At 35.8% G+C, this 14365-nt stretch overlaps 1 protein-coding gene across 3 annotated transcripts; it reads right to left on the bottom strand.

The window, feature by feature from the left end:
• Positions 1–2594: 2594 nt before the first annotated feature.
• Positions 2595–10063, bottom strand: LOC141647965 (mitogen-activated protein kinase kinase 6-like). 3 transcript variants are annotated; one of them, XM_074456351.1, is made up of 8 exons: positions 9732–10063; positions 9551–9635; positions 5591–5725; positions 5010–5234; positions 4733–4915; positions 4373–4596; positions 2953–2998; positions 2595–2860 (listed from the first exon to the last, which is right to left on the bottom strand). In XM_074456351.1, exons 1-8 carry the CDS (start codon positions 9803–9805, stop codon positions 2768–2770), a joined length of 1065 nt encoding a protein of 354 aa, XP_074312452.1. In that variant the 5' UTR covers positions 9806–10063; the 3' UTR covers positions 2595–2767. The 3 variants fall into 3 exon arrangements, with proteins under 3 accessions (XP_074312452.1, XP_074312453.1, XP_074312454.1); XM_074456352.1 differs by having other exon boundaries at positions 5591–5695; positions 9732–9908; XM_074456353.1 differs by lacking the exon at positions 5591–5725 and having other exon boundaries at positions 9732–9908.
• Between the last annotated feature and the right edge of the window lie 4302 nt (positions 10064–14365).

Raw genomic sequence — 14365 nt, forward strand, 5'->3', positions numbered from 1 at the left:
TGAGACCTGTCTAAGGGATGATTCATTTACATAGCTGTGTGAAAAATCAATGACTTGTTCTGCTAATACCATTACCCAAACACGATTATGTTATTATAGCTTATTGGGTTTTATATTAAGTGGTTGTTTTAGTTTAATCATTGTATTGCGTTGTAGCTTGATGATATAAGTTGCTATTAAACTCATTTTAAGTTTAGTTTCTCCGTGTTAAGCCATAATACTCCTTATGTAAAAGCACTGAACTTTAATCGATTATATTATTTGGCGAGGTTTTTAGCTTGACCACTAGACGATCACTGATTGATTTGAATATGGTATTTTTCTTATATTTTGTAAAGTCTCGATCATCAAATTGAGGTTTGATTAGTTGTCTTGCTAGAAGGGGCGGGAAAGGAGAGGGTGAATGAGGAGGAGAGAAAAGGAGGGGAAGAAGGAAGCAGTTTCGGACCGGGTGTTTGTTCGATGAAAGTGGAAAGATAATTTAGCTATTGTGTAGATAATGCATGTATATTTACTCCCATCCATTAAAATTTATGTGATGACCCAAATGAGCTAATAATGTAATGTTATTTCATCCTGTATCTTTACCTTTATTAACTTCTTGATTTTGATGTTGCCCATTGTCAGTAAGAGGGAGGAAAAGAGAGGGGAGGAGGAAGATAAGCATGGGAAGGGGAGAGAAACTCTTGTTGGTTTGTTGGTTGTATATCCTGGGATTTTCTTTTCACTTTTGCGGACACCTTCCTTGAGTACATTTTTGCCTTGTCAATTTTTAGTTCCGGAGGGAGAAACATGTTATAAAGTCTGCTCCAGTAAAAATAGTTAGACGTCGTCAAATTATTACGCTCTTCTATCAACTCTACTACTTTAAACTCTTAAAATACAGGGTGACCGTGACGTTCAACTGCGAAGTTTCTGATGGCACTGGAAATTTACAAATAACAACATTTACTACTGATGCGGAGAAGATTCTATGATGCTGGCCCCTGACATTTATAGGATGAAGCACTCAGTAGTCAGTAAGTTTCAAATTTACTTTATGGTTTCTTGAAAATACAACTATACAAATTAACAGCATCAAAAGTAACAGGTGAAAGACCTAAATAGATAAACCAAAATTAACTAGAACTGTTTGGAAAATGTGCAGTAGGACACTAAAAGCATTTAAAGCGGTGCAAAATCTACTTCGGACTTCAGCATTCTCAATCAAAGTGGGCCCAACTACAACACATGCCATAAGTAATGGCCTCAAATGGGGATTAAAAAAGGTGGACGGCGACGCTGTATAGACTCCAAGTAGGGGTACCTGCTACCGAAACTATCCCAGAACAGCAGAGAGTAGTGCTACAAAAGTGTCATCGGAACTTAATTTCAGAACCAAAGAGTTGGGTGAAACACTAGCTGCAGCAAGGGCAACTCCAAAAAAACTCCAATCTCCACCTCTGCACAAATTCAGTCTTTGCCAAATGACGACACCTATTCATTATCAAAGATGGAGCACAAACCAGCGTCGTGATTAGAACGACATACCCACGACAACCCCAACGACCATTATCTCTATGTAGGTCACATGTATATTATGAACTACTCTAAATCTTAGTTTCCTTTTGGGTCGTAGTAACCAAACAAATACTTTTGCGTAATACCCACTTCAGGCACGTTGTATCATCTAGACAAAAGTTAGTGTTTTGGGAACACTGTCTAAATACTTAAAACGTTTTTTGCTTTTCCCAATGAATCGTGGCTACTTATGTGTTACATTCCTGACACTGTAATGCAAAACATGTGGCATGATTTTGCGCTGTTAGTGTTATTCGCCTTGTAATTCTAGCCTGCGCCTAAGTCGAGCCATACATTAATTGTTTACAATTAATACACGCTCAATCTCAACTCAATTCTGCCTAACATTTCAACAAATTGGGGATAGGGCGCGGTGCAACAACTAGTAAATGCTCAAATAATAACAAGCTTGGTTTTGTTTGGTAATTGGTTGTGTTTTTTAAAATTTCAACCAAATATATTTTAAGTTGATAATATGTTTCTGGTATGTCAACGGTTGTTACAAGTTAGAACTCACAATTTTGAAAAATAGAAGGATATAAGGTTGTGAGCATTATAGGTACCCAAATATCATAGGTACCCAAATAGAAGGATATGAGGTTGAAATAAAATTAGCGGATCTTAATTCGAGCCGTCAAACTGATAAGAGTATTACCGTTTTGGTATAAGGTTACATTGAATGGCAAGGCTATCATTATCGTAACAGACGACGTGTAATGCACGATATAAAATCACTTTCAAACGTGTACAAGTAGTGTACAACATTTCACCGCAGTACCTCAAGGGCCTCTGCAAATTACGGGGTAAGGGGGAACGTAAGCGGCCTACCCTTGTGTTAGAAACACAAAGAGGCCATTTCCGAATGACTCAAGAAGAATATTGAGTAAAGAAATGCATTAACTGATTTTTCACAATATAAAGCACAACCAGTTTAGTGAACCACTTTGTTTTATTCCATCGTAATCACGAATAAAAATGCAACGACACTTTGATTCCAATGGAATTGGAATGAATCACTTGTAAAGGTGTACTGAGGGGAAAAACAAGCACTGTTAACTTTAGAGTGTAGAAACAGGCACTGTCCTCAGAATGATACATTAAAATGATCACTATGACTTAAAAGTCTCACTTGCTCTTTAAATAACCTTACGAAATTAGAAGTCCTGATGGTAGTACATTTTACAGTTACATGTGGACTGAAAGGAAACTATCTTGGAAAATTTACCGGAGGTTCTAAGCTGCCTACCAAAATTCCCAGATCGATGTCCTTGTCCTCGAATTTTTTGATGAATGGATGAGTCTGCAGCCAAAAGAGTACTAAGTAAAGACAATGATATTATCAATTTATAACGGAAAACAAAAGCAATATCAACTTTTAATAAATATACAAACCAGGAGGTCTGACGATGTACATCTCTCACTCGGATTCTTCTGTATGCTGCAGAAGATACCACATGTTAAGCTAAAACAAGTAACTTCAGTCTGCTATGTCTTTTGCAAATGTTAGGCGTGACACATAACAGGTAATAGCATTCAGCAAGCAGTAAGGGGTCTTAGAGCATAACATAGGAGGTCAAGATATGAACCCTTGACCTCATGTTTTATATTCAACACTCAACAATTGAAACCCAGAGGTTATGTATGTACTACGAAGTACATTAAGTTAAAAATAATAGGGGCCCTAGCCCTCCCTGTGTCCTGAAAAGATCCAACAGTAGAGACATAATTGAAATGAACAGATGCATGTTTTGACGGAGCTATCGTTGGTACGTTGATTATCAGAGGCCCATATTCAAATATTTCGCAACTGTTAACTGTTACACAATTGTTCTCTCATGCTACATATCTTGACAGTATAACAGGCAACCACTTGTATAGCCACCAATTTAAAGAGGATCTCAAACAACTCAAAATTTGCCCAGAATGACTCAAGACTAAAAGAAAGCAGCTCAACTTGTAATAAAAATGTCAAGGGAATAAACACATTCTTTATTATCTACTTTGTTGCTCACAATCTAAAGCTTTTCAGGAAAGCTTAGTCTAAAATCTGTTTATAAGGTGTTCCATCGTGACTGTCCAACCCTTAAATGGGCAAAATTAATAGTGGATGTTGTTGTGATGCCAAGGCATGCTATCATTTTTACTTTAGATGTTCATAGTACCCTGCCTACCATAGGCTAGGCAATCTGTGCAGAAGGGGGTTTTGTGTTGTAAGCAGGTGTGAACTATGGAAACTGATCTGCCCTCTATTCTCTGATATGCCTTTTTTTTTCTAGTGGTCTGCTGCAGAACTTTTAATATTTAGCCAGAAATTAAATAACGATCTCTTGGCTTGAAGTATCACTACAAATCATCCAGATACAAGGGGAAGGGATGGAGGGCGTGCTGCTCAATTTCTGCTGTAGTTTATATGAGCTGGAAAGAGAGGAAGGCTGGAACTTTAATAAACAAAACGCGTACGCTGGACCAAGTAATCTTTCTGGTTAAATTCAATGTATGCATTATATTATACTTGGTTTAAAGGGGGTGTAAATGAAGAGATAATTGAGATTTTAGTAAGATGGATTTGATGGACTGTAGGGGTGGTCTTTGTAAGAATTTGTTTCCTCTTGTTTATAATGAGAATACAGATTTGTTACCGAAACCTAGACCCGTAACATTGGCCCAACCCTAGCACACACATTGGACTGTTTTATTCTTGGCTCTGAGGAACCTGGCCGTTAATTCTATATTACAAATGCATAACATACGAGTTCATCACTTGCATGGAGTTTGTCTGCCCAGAAAGTAGTTGATAGTTATAGGTTCTTACCAAGCAGATATAAAGGAACAGAACTCAGGAGAAAACTGATCTGATGGGGCAGCAGGAGCAGGACTTTCCACAATTGCCGCTAAAAGCTCAAAATAGCTTGGCCCACTTTGTTGATCTTCGGAATGCAGATAAGGAAAACGTCCAATTGCACACTCTAACATCACCATACCCAAGCTCCATATATCACAGCTATAATCATATGAACTACCGCTAATTCTCTCTGGCTGAAATGACAACAGCGGCCGTCAATTCATGCCGTAAAGATGAAACACATGGCAATAAAGCTGTTACAAGCATTTATAATAGATCGTCTATCAAGAAATTGCTTAAATCCATAAAAATAAATAACTGTTAACTTACCGACATGTAATTATAGGTTCCGACAAATGTATCACGTTGGCCCATAGAGCTAGCTAACATGGCACTAACTCCGAAATCGGTAATCTTCACCTCACCTTTGTGGTTTACCAAGAGATTTGAAGGCTTTAGGTCTCTGTGTATGACATGCCTCTCGTTATGCAGATATACAAGGCCTTGCAACACCTATGCATAGGAAACAAAGTGAGAACTTCACCAAGAAACAGGAAAGCAAAAGGTCTTGGATTGATGTGTCAAAATGAAGGACACTTAATTGTACCTGCTTGCATAGAACTGCAAGGTAAGGTTCAAGGATAGTCTTGACTTGTTTAATTACATCTACAAGAGATCCGCGATCCATGTACTCCAGAACAAGGGAAAACGCACCATTATGATAAAATGAATGGTAGCATATAACAACATGAGGACATTGAGATGATTGGTTGATTTTCAACTCCTGTACAATTTGTTTACGGACCTCCTCTTGTATGTTCATTTGGATAACCTACAACGTGTCAAACCAGTCCCTTAGAGATCCAAATGGCCTAAATCATGTTCAAAGATAAAATGCGACAGAAGCTACACAATTTTTCTCGAGTTTTGAAGTTTGCAAAACTGTGAATTGAGCCATGGCTATCATCGTAATTTGTTATGCAAAAAACTAGAAGGGTTACAAAAATGAAATTGTTAATTCTTACTAACAAACACAGCAAAGATGAACAAAAAATATCCTATGAATGACACTGAAAATAACTACAAAGAATCTCAACTCACACATGTGTAAGGCAACTAGATTAACCTCATTCGTTGTAGCAACGTTTATTTTCAACTCATAATACTTATAGCTACAAACACAATTACCTTTAAAGCAAACAACTTTCCGACCCACTTATGATGAACAAGTTGCACTACTCCACCACTTCCTTTGCCAATGACCTTGACTGTCTCCAGGTCTTCCAGTGAAACCTGAAAGTCAAGTTCCCTAGAATCTGAATGCTTTAAAAGAAGTCAAACAAAGCTTATTCAGAAACTATAAAGGAAAACATTGAAACAAGTCAAACAACTGCCTACGATATTAATATTGAACTACACAAACACAAGCCAACTGAAGTTGACTCACACAGCCAAAGATCGGCATAGGAGTTTCTGTTTATGAATATGTTGTACAAGCAATAAAGGTTAATCAGAATGACACAGTAACACATCATATTGAATTTTCGATGTTTAAAAACCCAATACTCGTCACAGGTCTTCGAGGCAGCTATAAACATGTCATGAATATATCACAAAGCTTTTCAATTAATAGTCACTAGTCACTAGTCACTACTCACTAATACAATCAGTTCCTAATTTCGTCAAACACCAATAAACAGACTTCCATATTATAGAATTGAACATATTCACTTATTCACTGATACACATCAAAAATGAGCTAAGGGTAGTCATTTACCCTTTTGTTTCTTATTTCCCAAGTCATTAGTAGCATATATAAGGGCATTAGTCACTTTGTAATAAACAACCAATGAATTTTATGAATGAACTTGTGAGATTTATCTCATTTGTTATAATGGAATCTAGGTGATTAATTCACCACAATTCTATTATTGGGGTAGCCTATCGATTCTTGTGATCGAACAGCTGCATTTCTATCTTTCTTTATTTCCGTCTTAATTTAGATCGCATCATTTGGTACCAGAGTTAGTCCATCCTCGGACTAGTGACTGCCACTCTATCCAAAAAAAAAAAAAAAAAAAAAAAAAGAATAATGGTGTCGTCTGATGATATTGCGTCGCTCAAAGTAGAAGTGCAGAAATTGGCGGTAGCTTTAGAAGGATTCGCTTTAAAATTGGCTGCCCAAGGGAACGTGAATGGTAGCAAGTTGCCATCTATTTCCCAGGAAAGCAATACCACAACGGGCACACATAAGGTGTTTGATAAAATTCCTGAACCAAATACTTTCTCAAATCAGCCACAAAAAGTGGTAACTCTCATCGGTACAAATTCAACTAATATACCTTGTGATAAAGAGGCTGAACTCATATTGGTGACACCACCTGCAACATCAAAGGTATCTCAAGAGGCAACCATTCACGGTGAAGGTAATCAACGGTATGCTAATGGTTTTGTACAAGCTGACTTCCAATGTGTAGTACAAAATTTTGGATTGGATGATAAACTACATGATGTGGTTCAGCCTATGTCCAAATGCTATTTAATACCAAACGCTCAATTACAATCTGCACACAAGGTGTTCGATAAATTGCCAATTCCAACTTTTATTTTAGAAATGGCTCAAGCTGCCAAAGTTGCTGAACTTGACTCCACCCGAGGTGATTACGAGCTTGTGTTAGACACGGTTTGTGATGACCATAATACTCCATCTACTGACAGTGATTTCGTTGAGCCAAGTGTTGGATACATGTTTGGTGAGATGCCACAACCAGGCGCAACTTTGGAAATTCCCCAAACTGCACATATTGTACACGATGAGTCTGGATCGGATGAAATTAATGACAAATGGGATGAGTCTTTGGAGTACAAGCGATGGGTGTTTGCCAGATTGGGTGCATTAGATAACTCACAATTTCGGGATTTGATCATTATATGTGCAAACAGACTACGTTTCTCTAGACTCTCGGCTTTGTTTTGTGTCAACCGTCAGCTCTCTGATCAGATAACTCATGATTCTGACGAGTTTGATGATCGAAATCTGCACTGTGAACGTCTATGTTCTGAGGTGAGTTTCAAGTCTGTTATCATGTTATATACATTTCACTCCACCAACCTTGTTGAAAATGTCGTGTTGCCTCTATTGTCGAGCGATATGGATTGGTTTAAGAGCTCAACCATATCAAGGATCATAGGTGTAAATGTATACAAACCAAAGGAATTAGGAGTAGAGTATGATTTGAGGTCAGTTCCAAATATTAAGGAATTATGTAGTTGGGATAAGCATTCATTTCGTTGTGACCATGGAATGTCAATATTGATTAATGGCATTAGAGTTGTAATATTTCAGCATGGTGTTGACCTTTGTCGTACTTGGATCTCCATGCCATATGATCCTGGCATTCTAGTAAGCAATACATCAACTTTGGTTTGCCCTTACACCCTTGAGGACAAGGATGATTTTAGGGGTGAGGAAGGTACTACTACGGAATGTACTTGGGAACTATTCAACCCTCTGACCTCATGGTCCAACTACATCACTATCAGGACATATGAGAGTATTGTGTTCCTTACCTACGTTTTTGACCCGGGAGGTTTGTGGTGGCAATATGGTTTACGGGACAACCATTGTTACTTACCTGAAACTAATATGGAATACCAAATATGTCATTATGTCCAGAAGAATATTGATGGAGGCAAGTTTAAAATAAACACACATTGTCCCGTAGATTCTAATGTTAGGGTGTGTGAGAAAGCTATCAAGGTTCTTATCAGCTACAATCTCTTTTGGCTGCAAATTGGCTCTTATATTATCTTCGATGGTGCATTATTGTTACCGGCTGAAGATTCAAACAGTGAACATGATATTGCTCGTGTGGAAATGGTAATCCTTCCACATGCCAGTCTAGTAAGAGCTTTTGCATACAAGTTGGATGTTGGCCTATACCACCATGGTCATCTCATAACCTTGGGGAATTTTATACGAAAAGGATTTTCGTTGCTTATGCTTACACTTCTTAAACAGATAAGTCAGAGGAGTTTGCCACTCAACTATGTGTTTGATCCCGGAGGTGGTACTGAGATCATGATGTCATTTTTCCCTCCAGTAGAGGCAGGTCCATTAGTACATGGGATGAAACAATTTTGGGTAGTCAATCCTAATGGTGCTGCAGGTTTAAGCCGCAACATGCTATCAACCTTCAAGTACTTCAAAGAGAATTCAAGATGGGGGAAGGAATGTGCAATAATCAACTGCTATTTTCTAAGGACCATGGCAATTAGTTCCTTTATTTTTTATCCAAGTGGAAGTTATGACTGTTGGCCTGTGATGACGGATCTGCAAGAATATGAATGTGAAGGCAGCCAACTTGGAGAACAAACCTATGAAAACAATCAGTGTTATGTCTTTGATCCAGGAGGGTTATGGCGGATACAAGTCGCTAAACATGAAGAGGTTTTTGATCTGGGTAGAAGGTGTCATGTTATGCCTCACTTGAACTATAACTTGTCTTTGATCCTTGAGGACAAGGATCGTTTCAAGGGGCGGGTATTGATACACATCAAAAATGAGCTAAGGGTAGCTTAGTCATTTACCCTTTTGTTTCTTATTTCCCAAGTCATTAGTAGCATATATAAGGGCATTAGTCACTTTGTAATAAACAACCAATGAATTTTATGAATGAACTTGTGAGATTTATCTCATTTGTTATAATGGAATCTAGGTGATTAATTCACCGCAATTCTATTATTGGGGTAGCCTATCGATTCTTGTGATCGAACAACTGCATTTCTATCTTTCTTTATTTCCGTCTTAATTTAGATTGCATCATTCACTACCAGCAAACTTATAACCTTTTTTCGTCAAAACGATCAGAAATCTGTGACCTTTTTAAATCATTCGACAGAACCTCCCCGATATTTCGTAACCCCTCAAACCGATAATAATCCCATAAGACTTAAGAAACACGGCAATGTTATTCAAATGATAGTTTACAATGGAACTAACAACTTACTCTATCACATAAATTGCTGTACACAACACACAACAATTCGATTTCGTCACTCTAAAATTAACTTTTTTACTGATTTCACAACGACAAAAACACAAAAAATACCCAAAAAAAAGAAGTTGAAAATGAATGCAACACTTACAGAAGAATCATTATCTTGAGACATAAGCCGTGATCCTTTATGATTAAGCATCAAATCACCATCTTGAAAAGTTCCGCTTGCAGTCCTAAATTAAAACTCAAAAAGAGAGCATCGATTGAGTAACACATTTTCGCTTAAAACATGAAGTTAGGGTTTGAAGAAAAAGAAGAGAGGAGCTTACAGGAAACTGGTGATTGGAGATTGTTGAGCAGGAACAGAAAGCTTGAGCTGCTTCAATGGCGATTTCATCTTCATGATTTGATTGATTTAGATTTTTAAATTGATCGAATTTTGTTAGGGTTTGAAAGAGGGGAATGTGAGAGTATGGAAGTAGGAGAGCGACGAGTGTTCAAATAAGGACGAGCGCCAAAAGGAATATACACTTCGTTCTACACTTTCTTTATCAACGGCTCACGACTCACCGTAGTCACCGACTATTTTATACACTCCTTTCCAAGCTTCCTAATTTTGAAGTTTGTACATTGGAAATAAACCCGAACTAGTTTTAAACCCGTGCAAAATTGCACGGGTTTGTATTTATGACGGTATGAATGTTTTTTGATGAATATTTTATTTTTACAATTTTATTGTAATTATCTAATAGTTCTATATCAATGATCTACATGTTTAATGTAGATCAGTGATCTAACTGGAAATAAACATTCTCCACGTAAATAGGATGCGTTAAAACCACAACTACCGGGTGAATGTTCATTTCAAATTACAGACGGATTAACATCAATAAGAGTTTTACCATATTCGGCACATAGATCTCTCACTAAGCGCTCAACAACATCGTACTATCTAGTTTTAAAAATTATTTAAGTTATTTAATTTATTCACATTGTTTGTAATAATTAATTTCATTAATTTCTGTAATATATTCCCATTATATGTAATTCATTCCCGTAATTAAATGTAATTTATTCTCGTAATTATATAATTTTATTATTAATTATGTAATTCATTCCGATTATATGTAATTTATTCATTTATTCCAATTTGTAATTCATTCCGATTATATGCTATTAATTTCATTTATCCCGATTGTATGTAATTATTTCATAATTTTTTTTTAAGACGAAAATTGTCGCATGGTTGTATTTGTATTGGCAAACGATTTGAAGAAATAAATTCTTTGCACACCAATGGGACCCACCATAACCTGAATTTCCAAAAAAAAAAAAAAAACTGTACAAATGACGTGGCGCATTCTCCATTCAGCATTGTCTTCTGAATTAATAAAGATAAGATTATTGTTTCACACGGTCACTTTTCATCAAATATGTGATCATTTTATAATTAAATACTAGTTTTTGAACCCGTGCACTGCACGGGTGGCAACGAAAAGTATTATTAAAAGTACAAACTTATGTATTTTTGATTTAGTAAATAACTAAATTTAGAAAAATTTACTTTGCCTACCCATAACTCATACAATTTGATAGGTTTATGTTGCTTGATTGTACTCAAAAGTATTTTTTTTATTTTTTTCTTCTCGGCGTTTTAACTTATGAGAGGTGAAATCTCAACGGTCCTCCACAACTAACCAACCCCTTGCATTTTGTCTCCACCATCTCCTACGTCCTGTACCTCCAACATAACCACCATCCCAACCCCATCCCATGCGTGATCACTAACCTTTCTCATAACCATATGCGACACCTCATCCCATCATAACCCACACATCGCGACCCCTCCCCATCACGACTTCCCACCATTAACGTCGCTCATTCATTCGCTTTTCAACTCGCCAAATATTACGGACTCACATTTTTAATTTAATTGGTTGTTTATTGAGTCGTGTTACCACTATTTCTCAAAATTTTAAATTATTTTGTCATATAACACGGTTAATTAATTTGGACTAATTTAAATTGGGAGATTGAACAATAAAATTAAAATGGATAAAACTTTTTTTTTCTAACACCTTATTTAGTCATTACCTTTCAGTGTCACAATATTATGCATTAGATAATTTTTTAAAGTCACTTCAACTTATATAAACTGAAAATAATAAAGGGTGCTGATTTTCGCAGTACACATTCTACTCATCGCAGTATATAATTGACAATTTTACCCCTTACATTTCCCCTCTCATTTTTCCTCTTTAATTTCTATCTAATGTATTCTCTCTAATTTTAATCACCCATTCCCCTTTAATTTCACATACTCTATTTTTGGCGGTTGTTGTCGACGTTCGCACGGGTGGGTCAGGGTGGTGGCATGGGATGATGGTGTGTTGAGATTCCGTTGGGTGTTAGAGTCGCCGATAGTACTATATCGATTTCGTAAGTACCGTGGTACTGTGTACTGCATACTACATTAGTTTATTTACATTGTGTTAGTTGTGTAGTATGTTTTGCACTACATTTTGTATGGTGGCGTGGGGATTGCACACCTGCACTTGTGTACTACATCAATCATTGAGTGCGTAAACGTAATTTTTTTTTAGTGTAGTTCGTTAATAACTTTAGAACCAGGCACCTCTAGACAGCCTTCGTCGACCAATTCTGTCCTCCTTGCTGGGAACACTGATTATGTCGTCGGCAACATACAAGGACCCCAAGCCATCTCACATCAATTAACCCTAATTAATTATAACATAAACCCTAACTAAAAAAATATAAAAAAAATAAAAAATTGTAGCAAAGAGCCAATTTAATTAGTCCTAATGAATTAAATACATGTTCTATGGTCGAATAATTATTTATAATTGAAGAATTTGATGGAGGTTGGAGATGGTTAATGATTCAATAATAGAGAGGAAGGGATAATTAGATTTGATGTTTTCTAATCAAGGGTAGACAAATGGAAAATTTAGTGTAAAAAGTACTGTAATGAGTAAAAATTGTATTGCGAAAATAAATTACGATAATAAATTATCTAAATTGATTTTTTTATAATTCAATATAATTTATTGCTCATGACCTCATATATATTATGGAATTTCTTGAATTTTTTTAGCAATTTTATATTTTTTTCTATTTTTTTCTAAACCCTATATCAGAATTAGGGGTGTTCACCGGTCCAAAACCGGACCGGACCGGATAACCACATATCCCAAGACCGCGGACCGGACCAGTTAGAAGGGGACCCGGACCGGACCGGACCAGAACCCTTTAGGTCCGGTTTTTTCCGGGTTTGGACTGGACCGGTACTAATTTATAAGGCAAATTTAGTTTTATTTTTTTATGTGGACCGGACCGGATCGGACCGGAGACCGGTCACCATATTTTTTGGGACCCGGAGACCGGACCGGTATGTATCCGGCCTGGACCGGACCGGACGGTTCGGGTCGGTCCGGTTTGCCGGTCCAGACCACTTTTTGTTCACCCCTAATCAGAATAAAGTAAGATTGTTTCAAGGTAATGAAATATTGTCTTCTAATCTTTTTGTTAAATGACGCACTGTAATTGGGAAAAAGAACGGAAATGCGAAAGTGGTAATTAAGCCCCTTAACTTCACAAATAACATTATACCTCCTGTGGTACAATAACACTATACAACCAAGTTATATCTCGTCGAGCTTATGTGTAATTTTTTTGAGCTTTCTTAAAGAGTTTTTTTTTTTTTTTTTTTTTTTTTTTATGTCATAGTGAGTGAGTTCAGAAATTTTATGGTATAACTCGACTTCTTTAAAACAAAACTTAAAAATTTTATTATATAGCTCGGGTTCTAGAGCATACAACTGGTTGTAGAATCTATTAACTGCCTTAACTTGATCAATCATGAAATTAGGCTCAATAAGTTTCATTTGGAGCAATCAAAACCCTTAAGTTTCACCAAAAGTGAAATTCAATCCCATTTGCTTAATTTTCACCAAATGTTTATATTAAAATCACTTTTAATACAATTTATTAAATATAAAATATTTTGTTTTATAATTTTAAAATAAATAAATTATACTCCCTCCTATTCATTCATTTTGTCCCTATTTCCTTATCGAAGTTAGTCGGATTTTTGTCACTCTTTCCTTTTCTGGTAACTTTTGTGTGGTCCAAATTTAATTACATGTGGGGTAGAGTGGAATAGAGTGTTTTGTGTGGTCCAAAATCATTTTCTTAATTCTTGTGCAAAATAGAAGAGGGACAAAATGAATGAATAGGAGGGAGTATTAAATATTGAGATTTTTTTATTTTTTATTTTATAGTACATAAACAATTTATTATATATGTATGAATACTATATAAATTATATAAAAAAAATATGTATGTAAAAGTGTTCTTCAATGATTAATAAATCAAGTAAAAATTTATAAAATTGCAATTAGTAATTTTTAGTATTTAATAACTGTTTAATATTAATATAAAATATTTTTAATTAAAATTCTTGTGAAAATTTTAAAAATAGGGTTGCATTCACTTTTGGTAAAACTTAAGGGCTTGCTTGCCCCAAATGAAATTTATGAGACCTAATTGTAGAATTGAACAAAGTTAAGGGCTTAATTACCACTTTCGCGGAATCCGAATTTATGATTAATAGCAAACTTACTCGTTATAATAGTTTATGAGATGCGATTTTGACAGTAGCTCTTGTAAGGAAAGCTTGGTTGTCTTGTTATTATTAATTTATGTATGTAATACCCTGTAATTTGATGGAAGTTATATTTATGTTTCGGGCATTTTTTTTATAGTTAATTATGACGTTATAATTAATAATTGTGAGTAAGAAGGAATAATTTAATAAAATAAGAATAATATAATAAAATAAGAATTTAGGTCGGAAATGTGTTATGAGCCATGTGGACCTCGGATACGTACTCGGATTTCCGAGTAGTAATATAAAAATTATAGCTATAGTAATAATAATAAA

Source organism: Silene latifolia, chromosome 3 (assembly GCF_048544455.1).
Source record: "Silene latifolia isolate original U9 population chromosome 3, ASM4854445v1, whole genome shotgun sequence".
Taxonomy (NCBI): Eukaryota; Viridiplantae; Streptophyta; class Magnoliopsida; order Caryophyllales; family Caryophyllaceae; genus Silene; species Silene latifolia.

What these genes read in the sequence shown, in the direction of transcription:
- LOC141647965 (XM_074456351.1), bottom strand. Translation starts at nt 9,805, where the DNA reads ATGAAGATGAAATCGCCATTGAAGCAGCTCAAGCTTTCTGTTCCTGCT. An exon ending in GAAAGTTGTTTGCTTTAAAG is followed by an intron (nt 5,235 to 5,590) that starts GTAATTGTGTTT and finishes GACACGTTGTAG; the next exon opens with GTTATCCAAATGAACATACA. An exon ending in GAACCTATAATTACATGTCG is followed by an intron (nt 4,597 to 4,732) that starts GTAAGTTAACAG and finishes TTGTCATTTCAG; the next exon opens with CCAGAGAGAATTAGCGGTAG.